Here is a 20,842-nt window from a genome sequence, read left to right on the forward strand (position 1 = left end):
GCTTCATATATTCAATGAACTTCTCACTTCTCGTAATATCACAAAATTTATCTTCTGAAAGAGTTAATGTAACTTTGCTTGTCACTATGCACTATACAATATTAACAATTTAATAATAATTGGTAGTTTCTTAATAAAAAATACAGTGAGTCACAGGAATGTAAGCTAGAGCTAGTTCACATATTTGCCTCCTATTTGACCATATATACAAGACAAATAAGGTGCTTCAAAGAGTCCCAGCCCTATTATGTTAGTTCTGAACTTTGGTGTCAAATGCTTAGCATAAATTGAAAAAGTAATGAATGTGAGGGAATGAAAGGAATGCATTACAAATGATTAAAAAAACAAACAAACAGATGTCTTGCTCAACTCATCCTCTTTGAATCAAGTCTCACGCCCTTTTATGTTTCTCTCTATCTTCCTGCTTCCTGTCTTTGGCTCCACCCCTTCCTGTCCCGTCCTGTACCTGCCTTGCCCTTGCTCCGATAGAGAGATTCACACATGGAGAACTCTGAGCGTGGGGTATTGTATGTTTGCTTCTAGACATGACCACATCCACTCCGCACTGTTCTTCAATGTGATTTTCACCTCAGCATTTAGTAGTTTCCAAATACATCTTGTCACTGTCATTGAATATTAAGTTGCTGAGAATTATTCTTCTCATATTTGACAAACTCATTAGCTATAACACCTACAAAAAATCTCATTAATGATATAATTGAACGTTCCTCCATATATTTCTTGAAAGACTTTCCAGTTGTCCATCTTTCACCTTGAATTGGGATAACCTAAAAATCAGATGTACCTTTTGGGGGAAAACAAACAAACAAACCAAACAAAAAAGCTTGGGATACATGGTGTGTACCTTTCAATATAATAAGTGTGCAGACAGTGTGTAATCACCTTGGTTCTGAATCTTAGTATTGGTGAAAAGGACCATAGAATGTTATGGCCTAAGCAACATGTAAAGGCATTTGGGGGTCACATATTCGTTTTCTTTCATACAATGAAAATCTAACGCCTAATATTGTGGTATGCAATTTCCTCTCAGCAGTTTTACCACTGAGACTTAAAACGCCTCTGATTGCCTTTTTACTGCCCGATTTATGCCACTAAATAGATGAAATTTAGATTTTAATGTTACTTTGCAAGTTCCATTGTTAGACATTAGAAGTCATTTAGGCAGTTGTTGGCACCCTACCTGTAATAGTATCATTAGTCTGTATACTTATCTCTCTTCCTTGCTGACTGAAAGTCTAACTTGGGGAATACGTTTTAGCAAAGTTTTAGTAGCAAACTGAAGTGTGAATGGAATTTTTTAATGGCTGCTTTGGCTGTTACTATTAGCTAGGTAGAAAAGTTAAGTTAATCTAAGATGCTTTTGGAAAACTTTCTAACATATTTTGTCACTTTGTCAGTACTTTAATTTATTTAATGTGAACATTTACACATTGTTGCACACCATCTGTCCTTTTTGGTACTTTATTGTCCTGTCAAAAGTGCACATCTAAAACTATTATAATTTCTGAGGACGTTCAATGCATCAAAGTATACTTATCATTTCCTCTGATATGAGATTTATCTGCCCAACACTCTACCAGTCATTTGCTTTGACAAACTGATAAACATTGTTAACTGTTTCATTATTTGCAAGAAATCTGCAGTTAATTTTCCATCAACAGAATTTCAGACAGAGAAAAAAAAATCTTCCCACATTATGGTGCTTTCTACATTGATAGCAGGTTGGTGTAATTAATTATATGTAGGTATAATGCAGTAATGCAGGAATCAAGCCAGCCTGCCCTAAAATTAGCTAAAAAAGTTAAATAATTAATCAAACTTTAGGAGAGAAATTATGTTTTTGGCTTCAACAAAAACATAGGTGGGTGATTAGGATTTGTGGTATGTCTTGCCGAATGAAATGCGATGCTTCACAAATATCTCCACCTACACTGTTCTGGGCTCAAAGACAATCCATTCTGTTACTGTCATGGTAGTTATCTGTTTCTCAAATAAATCCCCTTCCTTAAGGTTATATATGGATAACCCTATATACATATAACATAAAATTAAACTATTGATTAGACAACCTGGGTTATATTTAGTGCAGTGCTACAATGACTTTGCAATAAAGTACAGTTTTTTCTTTTTACCTTAGATTAAATATTTCATTTAGTATTCTGGGGGATTGTAAAGTATTTAGAGTCAAAAATTACTTACCAAAGATTTTTTGGCCAAAGACAAGTAGTAGCATATAAAGATTAAATTGCCAGTGGCTTGAACTTGGAATTCTATAACATAGTTCTTCATATATTTAAAGCCGACCCAAATCTGGTAATTTTAGGAAGTTTATTGACATTGATGCAGTGCTAGATGTTAAAGGTTGTGACAGTCCTTGTGGATGGTGCACAGTCGCTCAGAGAAAGTAGGAACTTTGCCAAAACTGTTGGTTTATTTTCTTGAAACTTTTAGATTAATCATAATCCTGATTTAGCAGTTGTAATCATTGCGCAAAGAGCAGCAGTTCATTTTTTTTATTAAAAAAATGCGGAAATTAATTAATTTTGTGATTAGTACTGTTGACCTGCAGCAAAGAGTTCTTTGATTTGAAATCTCCTTTCCGTTTGCTTGACCTTTATGCATAGCTGTACAGGTTTTTTTCCCCCATGTTTTCTGGTTTCCTCTGACATTCAAAACATACATATTAAGTTAAGTGGTATGTCCGAATTGGCCTTAGGTGTGGATGTGAGATAGATATAGTGCTAAATGAATGTGTGTGAGGAAAAGAGCTTTTGTATTAATTCCTTTAGAAAATTGTGAGGATGCCAAGATTAACAGTTGTTTGGTAAAAAAAAACAAAAACACAATATAAATGATGACTCTCAACTTTGAGACAACAAAAGGACACATCTTCTTTCTAGATTGTATATGACACCCTGGGGTTCTCATCTATAACAAGAGGAATGAGGCGATTAGAAACTGGTGTCAGCCAAGGGAATGGACTCAGGCTGAATCCACTGCAAATGGCAGGCTCTTGTGAAGCCAAGTGGTGTGTGTGTGTGTGTGTTTGTGTCTGTACCCGTGTATGCAAGTGTGTACACACATGCAATACATTGGTGGACTGAAACTCTGTCTCTAAACTAGAAGATGTACAAAAACACACAGAGAAACATTAAGAAGCACACAAATTTGAAAGTACCGAATTCTTTCATGCTAAACTTGGACGTATCAGTAGATAAATTGGAGGTGTTAACACAGACACACTTACACACACATGCACTCACAACAGAGCTGGACTTGACCCCTATTCTGCAGATGTGACACATGGTTGAATAATGGACTCTGCAGCTTGCTGAGATAAATGCTTGATGGTCCACTTACAGCACATTTAAAATTGGTGATGACAAACCATTTACACACTCACACAAATGTACAAACTCATACTGTGTGATCACCACGGATATTCTGTGGCTAATTTACTAGTTGTTTAAATAAGAGAAAAAGAATCAGAGTAGTCGACTGGCCTAAAAGCTGAAAACACATAATCTAATAGACAAGGTTAAACATAGGCCATGCAAATACTGTGTGTGTATTCTACTGCCATATGAAACAGTTATTTGCATTTCTCGATAATCAAATCGTAGTTGGCATAGCATTGCACAGAAAGAATTTCGGTTTAGTTTTCGAGTGTGGGTGATATGAGCAGTGTTTCTATGTTTGTGTGGTCTCATACTGTTTTATGCAACCAAAGCCATAATGATCAAATCTATAGATAAAAACTACAGAACTTGTGTGTGGACATGCAGTCTTTAAAAGGCTTCCTTTTCCACCCTTCATTTGTCAAATAACTTATTTATTTTGACATTTATGCATGCATATGTAAGTACTTTTCTCTTGTCATTTTTTCCACTATGTCTCAGTGTTGTTGTGTGTCCATATGCGTATTCCATCGTAGCGTCCTCCTTCCGTACATGTCAAGTAAGCAGTGTTCTGTCAAACCTCAAATTAACTTGGCTGTAGACGTGAGCACTCTGAAGAGATTTCACTTTCATTGATACCCTGTGTTTCTTAACTTTCTGTCCTTCAAACACGGAATTTACTTTCATAGTCGCATATTAAAAGGTTTAACTAACATGCTTTTACTGCTACACACGGAGACCTTAGGTGTAACTTGTTAACAAAAAGTTCAGATTTTTCCCCATTTCTCATCCAAGCTAGTCTCTTCTCATTCTCTCTCTGCCCCATTTAATCAGTCTCAAACACGGTACCCTGAATAACTTGGTTGAGTGTTTTTTCTACACTATATTAATATTTATGACCAGTTTTAACGACTATGACTTTTACAGCTGGGCTCCCAGTGCTCTGCATTTTATTAATATCATAAGGACAATGTCAGCAGAGCTCTTAAAGAGGGTTATGGGTGTGACTATGTGCACATAGTCACTTGTTCAGCTATCTTAATGAGGACCAGTATTTGTTTATGGCCATTTCAGTGAGGACATTTGGACCTTTTTCCACATTTTTGCAAAGCTCTGCTTAAGGACAGTTCTTTGTTTGGGGAATGACATTAGAATTAGGTGTAGATATTGATTTGTGGTTTGATGTAATACCAGTTTCATCAACATTTGTCTCAGTTGCACTAATGTTTCCACAACAAAGCTATGAAGCGCTGGTTTAAAACAAACTACATTTCTTTTCAAAGGCTCTGGCAGATTTATTCTATCTTCATGTAAAAAATATGTGTAAGCATTGAGTAAAACATTATTTTGCCTCACCTCGTTGCCTTACAATAGTGTTGCTGTGTGCACCCAGAACTCAAAAATAACTCTTCTGTTACAAATGATTTTTCATTCCATCTCTGCTGCCTTCGCTATATCTACTATACTTTTTTACTGCCCTTAAATATAGCAAAGTAGCCCTTCCAGGCTGGTAACTGTTATTATATCTGGCTAGCTAACCCATTTTATCCAACCATGCCATTTTATAAATGTGTTATTAGTGTTAGAAATATATTTTTTTCGGGGGGAGGGGTAGGAAGTACTATAGAGTCTCTATGCTTCTCTTGTTAGTCTTTTTTTGTCTTATTTATTTATTTAGTTTATCATTCACATTATTATCAGAAGATGGAAAAACAGAAGCAGAAGGAGAAGAATAGAACAATAAAACAGACAGAATGAGAACAAAAAAAGGGGGCTGGATGAAAAAAGTGAAGGAGTATAAAGTATAGAAGTCATTTACTAAAAACATCAAGCCTGTAAAAAGTTAATACAGTTAATAACATTTCGCTTTTCACATGTATATCAGCCCTACTAACGGCCAGTAACTTCTCTGTCACATGAAAAGCTATAGTAGGTATTTTGTCAGCATTTACAAAATTCATATTATGTAAGTAATTAAGATGGCATATCAGATAGATTGACTGATTGAAGCAGTCTGCAGTAGTTGTGTAAGGTGTGCTCCTCTGTGAAGTGGAATGGAAGTATTGATCCTTCTGAACTGTGCTTGACTTTCCCGTGCTATAACAACTCAGTCTGATGAAGTATGAGTGTGTATGTTTGTGTGTGTTGTGTGTCCAGACATATTATGAAATCCCAATCTCTGGCCACTCATAGATGAAGGATGTATGCTGGGGGGCAAAGTTACCAACAAACCATTGAGGAAGTAGCAGAACAAGCACACACACGTACACACGCACACACACACACACTGATACACATGTCATATTAGTCAAGTACAGTGCAGTGGAATAAACCTGTGGCTTTATTATCAAAAACAGGATAAAGGAGAAGGAAAAATGTAAAAGGTTAAAGATTTTCTTGGCTTAGCTTTAACATGTTGGTCCTTATAATATTAATTTGATTTTTATTATTACTTTCACTAGTCTTGCAATTCATTAAATTTCAGACATAATTAGTACGTTTTCTGTGATTAACGATTTTAAACACAATCCAGAGTAAAATTATGGCCTTGTACAGATATTATTGCTACAAACCACACTCATTCAACCTTTACCTCCTTGCTTCTGTGTGTTACTCTTCCAGCTTCCATCCTCTCCCTTTGGGTTTGTTTTGTCACTTCTCATTCGATCTATCTCATTTACTTACCTGCCAAATGGTGATGGAGGCATCAGTGGTGTATTTATATTTACTTTTCTCGTCACCTGTAAACCAAAATTAAGTATTCATGCCGTATTGAAAAACCTACAGGTTAAAAAATATATTTCAGGGCAAGCCATTCAGTTATATATAACATAATGACAGCATAGACCATGAAATACCCCTGAGTCCCTGTTAAATTAATGGAGACCAGAGCCCATTGCTAGCACATTAGCATATGCTACATTGAATAAAAGTTGTAGGTCATTAATGCTTTAACATTTAAAAATACATCTAATTAAGTACTGGACATGCATCTGTTTTTGTTTACTGTAGAATGTGTACTACAACACAAAATGAATGTACTTCTTTCTGAAGTACCATGCTTCTTCTTTCAACTACCCACAAATCATACACCTTGGTCAGATTCTAATATTGCTCAGTAGTTCCTTAACTGGAGTTGTCGAAAGTCCAATGCGACTATTTCAAATCCTATTAATAGAATGATTTGTATATTGAAACTGTTTTGTTTTATTTCTTTCATCTAATTTTCAAATTTTATGAAGAAAAAGTCATTCAGTTAATAATTTGATAGTGTGGGTGAAAGTTAAAGTTTTAACATCAGGGTACAAGACTGAATGATGGATTAATAAATGTGTTTTTATCTTCTAAAGTTAATGACCTGGTAAAGCTCTTATGAAAAAAGTATAATTTTTTGGGTGAGTGAAGTAATCATTTCACAAGTCATAGATCTTCTTATCCAATTTATTTGATTGACTGCTGGCCGGTTCACAGCTGACTTACAATGAAGCTTTTTTTTAACCAAATATATCTTTGGACATCACTCTAGAATATTCCTTGGATGTTCTGTTATGCCTCAGCATGAACTTTTTCTTGAGATTTTGCGAAGGCAAAATATATTAATCCAACATGCAGTAGAGAAAAATTAATTAAATTCATCAGCAACTAGATGTACTAATATATACTTCATAGCAAAAAATTAGGGGTGCAACGATATTCGTATCGATATTGAACCGTTCGATACAGTGCTTTCGGTTCGGTACGCATATGTATCGAACAATACAACATTTGTAATTTATTTTATCAATTTTCCTTCTGACGATGCTGTCTGTGTTGAGCGCTCAGTGAATCTGTGTTCGACTACTCCGCCTAGGCTGCACTGTCGAGCGCAGATCCACTGAGCGCTCAACACAGACAGCATAGTCAGAAGGAAGAGCGCAGGGCAAGCTAGCGAGACAGAAGTTAAGCTCTACTTGCAACAGGCAAATTGAACCTCATTCAGATCTGGCGTTTGGAATTATTTTGGTTTTCATGTGACGTATGACCCTGAAGGTAAGCGAGTCATGGACTAAAGTAAAACAGTATGTTGGATGTGCCATGCAATGCTCAATTACATTGGTGTGAACTAGTGTGTTAGCGCAGTTAGCTCGTTAACGTGTTGGCCGTCTAGCCCCATGCACGGAGCGATCGGCGGTAGCTCGTTCACGGAGATTTGCCGTGTTGTGGCGTTAAGGTCATTTCAACGAGATTAACCTGAAAGCACTAGTGGGAACACAACGAATATGACTGCACATTTACGCTGACATCATCCTAGTGCAAAGACAAGTGGAAGCAGGCAAAAAAAAGCAAGCATGCTACTAACTTTAGCCGAGTCATTTAGACAGCTGTTAGCACATGATTCTCCTTATGCTGCTGAGAATATAGCCCAGAAGAAGCGGATAGTATAGCTTTTATTTTGGAAAGAGCCATTTCTCTGTAATAAACTCTCTTTTCCAAAGATGAGTGATTCCTCAATCAGATACAGGGCTTGCAATATCGCTAGCCCGACGTCCTGGAGCTAGCGATTTTTTTCAGTCGGGCTACCAAAATCTTTCTCTTCCCTGCCCGTCGGGCTATTGTAGGAAAAATATATGTCAATGCTTTTGCATTCTTTCAGAAATGTAGCTGGGTAATTATGTCATTGGCATCGGTGAGCCACTGTCAATATGTGACATATTGAAGTCGCGTTTGAATTTGCGCTTGTTTTTTTGCTTTCACTTTGCAATCGTGCGAACTGTGTATAGAGAGCGACAGCACTGATCTGTGAGTGATGATAATTTGTGCACCAATTCCTCTGACATCGTCTTATCAATCGTTAGCTTACTATGCAAACATGACAAGTGAAATCTCCCGCAGCTTACACATGTGAGAGGTTGATCGCGCAGAGAATCGCTGAGCTTATGTGAGTGAGCGTGTAAAAGCATTTCAGTTCTGCTGAGCCAAATAAGACAGGTCAGGGTGAAGAAGTGACAGCCAAAGAAAAGCTTACCACAAAACGGAGAAGTTATGACAAATCAGACTATAAGGCAAAAAGAAAGTGCAGCTTTATGGTTTCATGGACAAAAGAATTTCTGTGGCTGCGATATGATGAGCTAAATAACCAGGGCTGCACATAAGTGGTCCGCAGGTGCGCATTCGCTGTCAAAATAAAAAACACGCACAAGGGTTAGGGTTAAATTTAAAAACTGTACTTTTGAGTTAAAATATATATTTATAATTTTAATAAATGACAAATTAAAAAGGCATGAACATTTTTTTGTATCGAAAAAATATCGAACCGTGACACCAAAGTATCGAACCGAACCGAACCGTGAATTTTGTGTATCGTTGCACCCCTACAAAAAATAACCCATTCAGCATCTGTAAAAACAAAGTTAAATGACAACAAATGTTTTCAGATGAGGACACATAGAAAAGCAAATTTAGGATTCAGACAGGCAGGTTGTACAGGTAGGTTGGGGAAAACAGTTGAAAGAAAAACAGGTAGTTTATCAATTTAAAATAAATACAGTCAGAATTACATTTTCATTTAACTCATGAACTAATCCAATGTGTTTGTCCTTCTTCTGGGTTTTGCTCTGTTGTCATCATCGGCCTCACCTCACCATGCTTCAGAAGACATGCTTATTCCTACTCTTATTACCTGTAAGTAGAGATTTCACATCAGAAAAATTCCTTTCTCAGTCCAATACTCTTTTTTTTATCGCTACCTTTTGAGTTGTTACATTTTTGTCCTTTTTCATGTATACTGTTAAAGTATTTAATTATCAAAACAATTAAATCCTCTATGCCATCACAGCTTTCAGAAAAATGGTTATAGTAGAATCAATCTTTCTTATTTATTTATTTTTAAGAGCCAGCTTGTCATTTGCACTGCATGATAAAATGTCTACTTTATTACCTGCCAAAGACAAATTCTTATTTGATGGTTGGTACACAAACACTGCAGCGTGCAGTCACAATAATGTTATTTGGCTTGAACATAAGTCTAGAGCAAGATAAAAGCAGGCACTTGGTAGCTTGCCAATAAAATTGCTCAACACAGGAGAGATACAACATTGTTTGCAGTGTTATGCTGCCATATTAGAAATACTGACCCTCTTTAGCTGCTAGGAAAAACAAATGTTTGGTAAAATGTATTCATTCATTTAATCTTTACTACATGTGACATAAACTGCATGTGACATATTAGAAAAGAATTGGGGAAAGTGTGTAATATCAATATTAAGTTCACTTAAAGGAGATATATACATATTAACCTCAATTTACTGCGTATGTACATTTTGCATAGTAACTGCCCTCAAATAGCTTTGCTATTAAATATTAGTCTTAAGTCTAATACTTCTGACCATTCTGCTTTACATTCACAAGTTATATTCACCTGCTATACTGACTAACCAAATGTAATAGTGTAATTAATGTAATAGTAACACTATACAAAATATGTACTCCTTATACAGGGAGTGCAGAATTATTAGGCAAATGAGTATTTTGTCCACATCATCCTCTTCATGCATGTTGTCTTACCCCAAGCTTTATAGGCTCGAAAGCCTACTACCAATTAAGCATATTAGGTGATGTGCATCTCTGTAATGAGAAGGGGTGTGGTCTAATGACATCAACACCCTATATCAAGTGTGCATAATTATTAGGCAACGTCCTTTCCTTTGGCAAAATGGGTCAAAAGAAGGACTTGACAGGCTCAGAAAAGTAAAAAATAATGAGATATCTTGCAGAGGGATGCAGCAGTCTCAAAATTGCAAAGCTTCTGAAGCGTGATCATCGAACAATCAAGCGTTTCATTCAAAATAGTCAACAGGGTCGCAAGAAGCGTGTGGAAAAACCAAGGCGCAAAATAACTGCCCATGAACTGAGAAAAGTCAAGCGTGCAGCTGCCAAGATGCCACTTGCCACCAGTTTGGCCATATTTCAGAGCTGCAACATCACTGGAGTGCCCAAAAGCACAAGGTGTGCAATACTCAGAGACATGGCCAAGGTAAGAAAGGCTGAAAGACGACCACCACTGAACAAGACACACAAGCTGAAACGTCAAGACTGGGCCAAGAAATATCTCAAGACTGATTTTTCTAAGGTTTTATGGACTGATGAAATGAGAGTGAGTCTTGATGGGCCAGATGGATGGGCCCGTGGCTGGATTGGTAAAGGGCAGAGAGCTCCAGTCCGACTCAGACGCCAGCAAGGTGGAGTACTGGTTTGGACTGGTATCATCAAAGATGAGCTTGTGGGGCCTTTTCGGGTTGAGGATGGAGTCAAGCTCAACTCCCAGTCCTACTGCCAGTTTCTGGAAGACACCTTCTTCAAGCAGTGGTACAGGAAGAAGTCCGCATCCTTCAAGAAAAACATGATTTTCATGCAGGACAATGCTCCATCACACGCGTCCAAGTACTCCACAGCGTGGCTGGCAAGAAAGGGTATAAAAGAAGAAAAACTAATGACATGGCCTCCTTGTTCACCTGATTTGAACCCCCTTGAGAACCTGTGATCCATCATCAAATGTGAGATTTACAAGGAGGGAAAACAGTACACCTCTCTGAACAGTGTCTGGGAGGCTGTGGTTGCTGCTGCACGCAATGTTGATGGTGAACAGATCAAAACACTGACAGAATCCATGGATGGCAGGCTTTTGAGTGTCCTTGCAAAGAAAGGTGGCTATATTGGTCGCTGATTTGTTTTTGTTTTGTTTTTGAATGTCAGAAATGTATATTTGTGAATGTGGAGATGTTATATTGGTTTCACTGGTAAAAAAAAAAAAATTGAAATGGGTATATATTTGTTTTTTGTTAAGTTGCCTAATAATTATGCACAGTAATAGTCACCTGCACACACAGATATCCCCCTAAAATAGCTGAAACTAAAAACAAACTAAAAACTACTTCCAAAAACATTCAGCTTTGATATTAATGAGTTTTTTGGGTTCATTGAGAACATGGTTGTTGTTCAATAATAACATTATTCCTCAGAAATACAACTTGCCTAATAATTCTGCACTCCCCTGTATAATCAACAATGAGAAGAAGTCTTTTGATATTTTTGGGTGGCTGAACTAACTAGAGCGTGAGTTTGGCAGTGAGGGTAAATTTCAGCCAAACTTCATCTGCATTGTTTTCACGGTCCGTCTCTTAAAGTGTTTTCATCCTAAAAGGTCAATGTAATTCACTATTATCTTCTCTACCAAGTGGCTATTTCCTTATTAACTAGTTCTAATGAGGCACTATTATAGCTGTCTGTTCATACACGCAGAAACACGTACAGGCGTGCACACACACACACCAGTATACCTGCACAGTCACATGCACGGTGTTGCCCCGAGCTCCTGCACAAATCCTTGCTGAGAATTTTTAAAACTCTTCACTTCTGCAGCTGTCTTCAAAGCATTTGAAAATTTCCTCCAGATCTCCAGCAGGCTCCTTACTGAGTAGAAAAGTCATCATATACCAACACTTCTTTTTAAAACAGCCCCCCTGAGGCTTGTTGACCCACTGGAAATTGCTTTTTTATAATATGAAACTGGCACAATTAGAAAGACAGCAGCCATCACTGTGGTTTTCCTGCTTTTGCACACTCGTGACAGTGTTTAATTTGTCTCGGCATAGAAAAAATGAGCATGACCTGCCATGCTGAATCTCATATAAATATGTCAGTGGAGACACAAGCAGACATCTTAAGAATAATCCTTGTAACAATAGTCAAAATCATACACCAACACACCACAATAACAGCCTTGGACAAATGTACAGCTCACACACAGACTGACAGAGTAAGCTTGAACTCAAGGAATGTCCTTAGATGACAGTTTGGATTATTACACATAGACACAAATGCATGAAGATCTTGATTTATATGAAATATTTGAATTTGATAAAAGTCTCTCTCAAACCAACCTAATATAGTTCTTGTCATTTTTATTATGACTATAACTATCAGTATCTCTAAAGACCAAAACTCCATAATTGAAATACAATTATAAGCAGAAAAGATATGATGGAAACTAGGGGTGGGCGGTATAAACGGTATATGGTAGAAACGATATGAATTTGGCCAACGGTAGACATTTTGACTATACCGCTCTACTGCGATAGCTCGTGTTGATGGTGTCATCAAGCTGCGCCTGTTTTGGTCAAAAGCATCGCAGCAGCTGCAAGCAATATCATCTGCAAATTATGCCAGACGACAGTAATAGCAAAGAGACAAAGCATGTTTTGGAATATGAGGAAAGCCAGAAACTGTGCTTCATCCACTTCCGTAACATTGATTCGTTAATGTTGAATTCTGTCGCAGCTGCTCTGTTCCCATGTTGTTGCAGTATATTAATGACTAACCTCGTATTGTGGATGGATTATCTCAGTTGTTCTCCTGACTGAAGTTTGGTCCGTTCACAGCATCCTGCCATGCGGTTGCATTTGTCCCTAACCATCAGGAACCCTCCCGTAGAGTTTGATCGAGTGGAAAAAAGTTAGCGTTCATCCTCCAGCTTCACTGTTTATGTTATGCTAACATCACGTAGCACATCATTATATATCAACTAGCCCAACTTCAGTAACCCTAAAAAAGTCACTGCTGTTTAGTTTTCTGTCTTCCTTTATGTTGGAAGTGACAGCAGAGCTGTATGTTTAAATTTTTTCAGAAATCTCTCTCATGTTCAGGTGGAAACTAGCGAGCTAACTTCCTGCTAACTTCCAACTCCATTAGATTCAATAAATTCTGTTTTCATGGATGCCTGGGTGTTAAACTTAACTGGTAAAGTAGCAACTAGGGATGCACCGATACCACTTTTTTGGAAACGAGTACGAGTACGAGTACTTGCATTTCAGTACTCGCCGATACCGATACCAAGTACTTAATAAAAAGATGATTTAAATTTGCAGGTAACAGCTTTAGTCCTATAATTTAACAAAAAACAAACAAACAAGGGACTAGTTTGGAATTAAGAACATTTATTTAAAATGAAAAGCATGTTGTATGCAACACATTACAGAATAAATAATTATAAAAAAACAAAATTTAATTTTAAATTTGTTCGTCTGTTTCTCTGTTTAGAAGTCTCACTAGCACAGTCACAGCTGGGATGACATCAGAGGCTAGTGCGTTGTAGCTGCTCACTTTTTTTAGTTAGTTCCTCAAAGGGGGTGAGGATGGCAACAGTTGTCTCCATAAGAGCCCATTGGTGAGCGGTGAGATAGTCAGTGAGTTCGTGCACTCGCTTTTGCTCAATGAGGGACTGGAGCATGTAATACGTGCTGTTCCAGCGCGTCTGTACATCCTGCTGCAGTCTCTTTATTGGCTGGTTGAGCTGTCCCTGAATGTCCTCGAGGCGGGAGTAGGCTAAGGCGGAATGTTTAAAATGCCCAACTATTTTCCGTCCCACTGCTATAGCATCAGCTATGCTCCTCTGTGCTAATAAGCGTGGGTAAACTCTTTGTACTTGTTGTTGTGTTGGGATTTTAGGTGCTTGATTAAATTGCTTGTGTTAAATGCGCTACCTTTAGAGCCTCCTCTGGACAATTTCGCTGAGGACAATTTGCAGTCCGCCTTTGTTTTCGCGTAATCGTTCACTTTAAAATAGTTCCACACAGCTGATATGTCTCGCTTCGCTTTCTCCCCGCTCTGAGCTGCAGCCGGGGCCTGGGGGCGGGCACTCGGCGCCTGTGATTAACCTCTTACATGCCGCTCAAACATAGACAGGTCTCAGACCGTGGTATCGGTCCTTGGTATCGGGGGACTTTTAACGAGTACGAGTGCTTTAGAAAATGTGGTATCGAGGCCGATACCCGATACCGGTATCGGTATCGGTGCATCCCTAGTAGCAACTAGAGATGGCACGATACCACTTTTTTATGTCCGATACCGATACCGATATCATAAATTTGGATATCTGCCGATACCGATATGAATCCGATATAGTGTGTTTTAATCAACAAAACTGTTTTTTAAAATATCTTGCTGCATTTTGCAAGTCTGCAAGTTCATACTCAAGTTTAAAACAACAACTACACTAAAGCTATTCTGTTATACCTGTATACAAAAAAAATATTTCATAGTTCAGCAATACTGATCAATCTAATAAACTTAGACCTACACCATCCTCCCTATTCTGGTATTTTAAAGAGTACTTAGCGTAAATATTAAGCAACCTAACTAATAGGGTTCCAACTCCCAGCAACAACAAAAAGAAATAAATAAAAAATAGGGAACCACCCCTCACGCGCCACCTCATGATGCTTAATCGACGTAATCAACCTTAATTTGATGCAGTGTGAAAAAAAATGCACAGAAATCAATTATTTTTCAAGAAATATTAAATAGATTCAACATCTTTCTTCAACAAAATTGCAGACTGCACAGATGGTACCTTCCCAAAGGAAAAAGTACTATAGCTTACTAGGGTATATATATTAGACTTAATAGTCACTATATACAGTAATTGACTTCTATTCATTTTACATCAAATTAAAACTTTGGGTGTCAGATAATTATTTATTAAAAGCTCGACATTTTAAATGAGAATAAGAAAGAAAAGTATGTCTTTGTGCCCCCTTTTCCCTGTTCATGCCCTATCGGCCCCCCTGGCTAAACTTTGCTAGATCCGCCCCTGCACAGTTACCAGCGTCAGCTACGTAGAAAAAGATCCTCGAGTAGAAAGTAATATTAAATAAATTCTAACAACAGCTTATCAAGCTTAAACGTGCTGCTGTTGTTCAGCCGCTGGTTTCCTCTTTCTGGTGCAAAGTGGACCAAAAACAAACAAGAGACACGGACTCGCAACAGAAAAGCCGATCAGCTGATCATTTAAGCAGTTTCACGATTGAAGTAGCAGCCGGAGAGCGAGAGGCAGTCGCTTGTTAAGCTTAACGTGGGAATGCTTTACAAACATTCAGAGATGGACTTACACACTTGCTTTACTTCTCTCGGGGATAACTTTGTCGGAGATGAAATGCCAGGTTGCTAGCGAAGCTCCAAATGCTATCCAGACCACCGGTCCGGCATGCCACAGCTGCTCTATCACGTGATGCATACTGCTCCGATGTGCTAACGTTCTGAGGTGAGTTACGGCGTGTTGCAAGTTTTGTGAGGTGCTTTCGTGATATTTAATGGATCGGATTACATTTTTTATTTTTCTCCGATATCCGATCCAGTAATTTAGGTCAGTATCGGACCGATACCGATACGTAATATCGGATCGGTCCATCTCTAGTAGCAACGCTGATGAATTTATTAAAGATGAAAGAATTTAGACAGTTTTTAACTCTCAGTGATGCTGCAGTGTTTGTTTGACTTTGGGACCTGAAGCAGACAGAGTTTTGGACCTAGATTACTTCACGAGGCTCCTGACTACGATAGCCGTAATGCTCCGACAAGCCATCAAGTGGTGCAGCTTCGTACCTTACCAAAGTTGTACTAAACCATTTTTTGACAGATTTTGAGCCCCATGTAGTCAGGGTCAGGTCAGTAAGAACAACCAGAATTCATACATAAGGCGCACCGGATTATAAGGTGCACTGTCGATTTTTGAGAAAATTAAAGGCCTTATAGTGTGTAAAATACGGTATACAGAAGAAAAGAATATAACGTGATATATATCGTTACGACACATGCTTCAAATTATACCACGATATGGATTTGAGGCCATATACCCCAGCCCTAATGGAAACATACAAATAAACATAACATATGACAACTAAATATGTAGAAAATGTGAAATTAATAATTAAGAAGCTGAAAATACACATACATTTTTTCCCACTTTTAAAAATTGGTTGTAATGCACAGCCAGTCTCACCCATATATACATAGATGCACAGTTATAGCCCAAGGAGGTTTACTGTTAGATGAGAAGGGGATTTAAATTTGCACAAGACTCCTGCAATCCTGTAGTGTGTGTTTGTGTGTTTTGGTTCACTCTGTCTTTTCAACCTCTATCTCTCTCTTCACCTCTCTTTATATCCCTCAATCTCTCCCTCCCTTGTTGGGTCTGTCTCTAAATCCTGTGATACGCAGATGAAAGTTTGTTTGGGCTTCGCCTGCAGCCTCCTCTGGAGCTACTGCTGTCATCCTGAAGTGACTGACTGCCTGTCTGACTTCAGCACTGGCTGGGGATGGCTCGAGGATATTTGAGCTATCTAGTTGCCAACCAAATGGCTGACGCCATTCTAGCCATAATACAGAAGTTCTCACTCAACAAAAGAAACAAATGGCCTCTCCCATGTTTGACTGGACGCCTTGAAGTTGCCGTGATCACTTGCCAAGCTTCAACTAAAATGAATGCAATTCTCTTGGCATGAGTTTGTATCAACAAGCCATACTTGCTGCCATGAAATAAATTCAGTTCAGAGTTTGCTTTCTGAAAATTGAAGAATCAATCATTTCCACAAAAACTTGAATAAGAATGGACAAGGTGATTTTAAAATTTTTTGGCCATTATCTTTCTATAAGTCAGCAATCTCCTCCATGGAGTCAAAACAGTAACTCTGCTACTGAAATATAGACATGGATGTCTAGAAGGTGAAGGAAGGAAGGAAACAGCTGTACTGCATTACCATTTTGATGTCAAATTAATGATCCTACTTATCTTGAAAACAATATACTGGTAAATGGACTGATTCTTAGATCTTAGAGCATTACTACTGTCCTGGAGCACTCAGAGTGCTTTATACAAATTGCCACATTCACCCATTTACACAAGCATTTTACACGCATTCATACTCCGATGGATGCATTGAAGAGCAACTTGGGGCTAGTATCTTGCCCAAGGATATTTGGCATGCACAGTGGGGGAGCCAGGGATCAAACCACACACCTTCCTATCAGTACATGACCTGCTCTACCTCCTGAGCTTCAGATAAACTTTAACTCCCTGGATAGCAACTTTTGTATTTTATTATATTATTTGGTAATGAATTTTACATATACAGCATTTTGGAAATGGACCCATCAAGTGCTCAGGTTAATACATCAAATAAGAAAGAATTAAATTTTTTCCTGACCATATCTACTGATGCATTGATTCACCTCATTTCATCTCATCTCATGTCTCTCTATTATAATGTATCTTTTCTCACACTCATACACAAAAAAAGACATTTCTGCCAAAAATCTCTCATTATCAACCTACCAAACAGCCTACAATTAATGTCGCTCTGGCCACAAAGAAGTCCATGATTTTTGCCGTGGTTGCACCCGGCAGGGTAACCTTAGTACTTAATGAACTGCCGCCGTGGCATTCATTAAAGAAGGATTAAGTCGTGCTCAGTGCCACTTAGAATATGCAAGGAATTTGTCATTTAAATGAGTCCATTATTGATATGAATGTGTGCTAGGTCGAGGTTTGGTGAAAGAGTGGGGAGGAGAGTGGGGAAGCCTTTCACACACTACAAGTTGCAGGTTTTTGTCTTTTGCTTTTACTTCTCCTTCCACTCTATGCCTGCTTTTGCTGCATTGTTTCTACTTCTGTCACTTTCTTCATCTGCCACCTCTATTTCCTAATGAAAGGAAAAATTATTTTCCTTTCATTTTTCTCCTCAACTTCCCGTTTCTTAATTTTTTCTCCTTCTCTTCAGTTTTTTTTATTTGACTTTCCTTTCTTTGCTCTCCTCTTCCTCTTCCTCTTCATCTCTGCCCACTTTTCTGTCAAAGTGCAGTCAGATAGTCAGGAATAGGCCACTCTAAGCTCCAATCACACAGGAGGTTTTGAGGTTCTGTCGCCTATAAATTGGTGTGGAGCATAGCAAGGTTGAACCTGGGGTTGATGGAAGGAAATGATTATGGGAGAAACTTTGTAAGGTCATTCCTTCTTGTCTCTTGTAGTTTTCCTGAAAATGTTCTTTCTAACATTGTTCATCTCACTCTCTCTTTGTTTTTATGTTGTTGTTTTTTATTTATTGCCTCTTTATTGATGAGCTGTTTCATTTGTCTTCCTCCTTTCTCATGTTCACTTTTCACATCTACTCTGTCTCTGTCTTATCATCTGTCTTTGATTTTTACTTATCTGTCTTTTCTCTCCCTGGCTTAAGTGCTTAAGGGCAACTACAGCTCATCATCTGATCCCAGGCTTTTAAACACACACACACACACACACACACACACACACACACACACACACACACACAACATTTTCTTTTTAAATTCATGTTTTCTAGATGCTGTTTAGCCAAGAAACAGATTCAGTGTGACCTTTGGATGTTTATTGACTTTTTTGTGGAGTACAGTTTTAATTTCATGTTTCACTAACAACATATAGTAGTGAAACAATCACGATTATTCAATATAGGTATGAGTGACATTGTGTTTTCTCTATTTGCCTTTTAGAGTGACTGTGCAAGACACTGCAGGTTTTCCAGAGACACGTGTAAGCAGGCGTATTAGGCGGATTCGTGATAAGTCACTTAGGAACACACCCACTCACTGCCCAGTGTACACCAACAGTCCAATACAACAGACTCATGTAACACTTAGACACAGCCAAAAACACTGAATGTCCAGCACCTGCAGTGCATACACAGATATCAAGGAGATCAAGTGTTTACTCATAGAAACAACAACACACATACACATCGAACTATTATAACCATTTCTTGTACACAGCCCACTGTATACCATTCGTGACTAGATGTCAGATACTTAAAGTAAGCAGAAAGTTGTGTTGGTGGATTCTGGAGGAGGTTTTTCTCCTCAAAAACTCAGAGAAAGAAGTATGACGAATTTTATAGGCCAAATCTGCAAAATGTATTTATATTTACTCTATTTTGAAATACATATTAATGATAGGGTTTGTTGATCATTTGCAAACTAAGGTGCCAATTAGAAAACACTGAGAAATATATGAGGGGAAATGTATGAAGAGGGAAAGTAATGGCTCATGATCTGAAGCATACAATATCATCTGACAGCCATGGTGGAAGCAATGACATGGCATGGAGTCATTTCTGCTGTCTTTTTAAGACACTATTGGAAAAAAGAATATGCTAAAAAAAAAAGTATCCTTTTTAGGATCTAAAATCAAACAGTGTGGTAAGTCTGTGGTTCAGGTGGTAGACTTGGTCGTCCAGTAATTACAGGGTGGGGTGTATGATCCCTGGTCCCTCTTCATGGCAAAGTGTCCTTGGATATGACTCCTGACTGCAGGTGAACACCTCATGTAGCAGCTTCTTCAGTAAGTATTTGACGTGAGTAGTTTAATAAATATCACACTCTGTAAGTGTTTTTGCAAGATTAAATGGTTCTTTTATGAGTGTAGACAATTTACAGGTTTCCCTTAGTAGATCACTTGGGCCTATGATTTCAAAGTAAATTCCATTAAATGGTGGTTTAAAGCGCATCCACAAGGTTATTTTTTATATCAAAAGAATATAAAAAGGTATACTTCTACATTAAAGGGCTGCTATTCTGCTGAGCCTATTGGCATCCAAGTTCTATTATCATCCAAATCAAGCAGGTAATAAAGACCTGGCTACTCTCCCATGAATAGACTGTTCTCAGTTTATACAGATTGACCCATGTACCATTTAGTTATTCAATTTAATTATAAGTACTTCCAGTAATATACAGTGCATTAATTGAAATGCACAATGAGCATTTAACATCAACAAAATGCACTTGTTTGTTTTTTGTTTTAAAAAACGGTATTATTGTTTTACTTCATGTGAACCGATTGTTCATGGGCATTTAAAGGCAAATGCTTGCAAAATGTAACATATACTGCGAAATACATATTTTCTGATTTTATAATTTAATGTTCTGTAGCTTTTGGTATCCAATTATTCCGATAGTGAAGCTCTTGTCTTTTAAATCCAGGCAAAATGAGACTACATGTTTTTAGCCTTTTTCACGCTTTAAAATTTGACAAGCCTTGTGGGCCCCTAATGACACACAAAGTCTGGCGAGTGGTCAGGATTTGGACACATCTGTCTAGTCAAGGTGATGTCCAAGCCCAGAGTTTCCTCATATCGAGATGAGTCAAACTGCAAAGCTTATTTAAGTCACACTGTCGAATTGTTCTGTATCTAGAGGACAATATGTCACATTGATATTTAAAAGTAGCACGTTAATTATCACTTCTGTGTTTGTCGGTCATTTTTTGAAAACAGGTTTAGAAGATAAACGTAATGGACTGGCATTCATATCACTTTTCTTGTCTTACTGACTAGTCAAAACATTTAGGCAATAAGCCGCATTTAACCGTACAGTTATATACTTTACTTTTACTTTATTTATATAGCAAATTTAATAACAACAAAATGTTGGCCAAAGTACTGTAAAAAGGTGATAAAAACAATTACACAGTAACAAATAACATCAATAACAAATATCTGGTAACAGGTGACCAAGTGGATAGATAGGTAACTCTCATGCGATGTTGAAAGCTAATGAGTGAAAATGTGTTTTAAGATGGG

The 20,842-nt window shown here is 37.8% G+C and overlaps 1 protein-coding gene across 8 annotated transcripts in view; it reads left to right on the plus strand.

Moving 5' to 3' along the window:
* The window catches only part of ptprt (protein tyrosine phosphatase receptor type T), a 310,486-nt gene that overhangs the window by 214,319 nt on the left and 75,325 nt on the right, over positions 1-20,842 (plus strand). For 3 of the 8 annotated variants that reach the window (XM_082534409.1, XM_082534412.1, XM_082534414.1), the window contains one exon: positions 490-522. The exons of 1 other annotated variant lie outside the window; for it this stretch is intronic. In XM_082534409.1, coding sequence (XP_082390535.1) covers positions 490-522 — 33 coding nt within the window. Of the gene's footprint in view, positions 1-489; positions 523-9,050; positions 9,081-20,842 lie in introns of all 8 variants that reach the window. 4 more of the 8 variants (XM_082534410.1, XM_082534415.1, XM_082534416.1 and 1 more) reach the window with 3 other exon arrangements.

This window comes from Aulonocara stuartgranti (genome assembly GCF_965226115.1).
Source record: "Aulonocara stuartgranti genome assembly, chromosome: 5".
Taxonomy (NCBI): Eukaryota; Metazoa; Chordata; class Actinopteri; order Cichliformes; family Cichlidae; genus Aulonocara; species Aulonocara stuartgranti.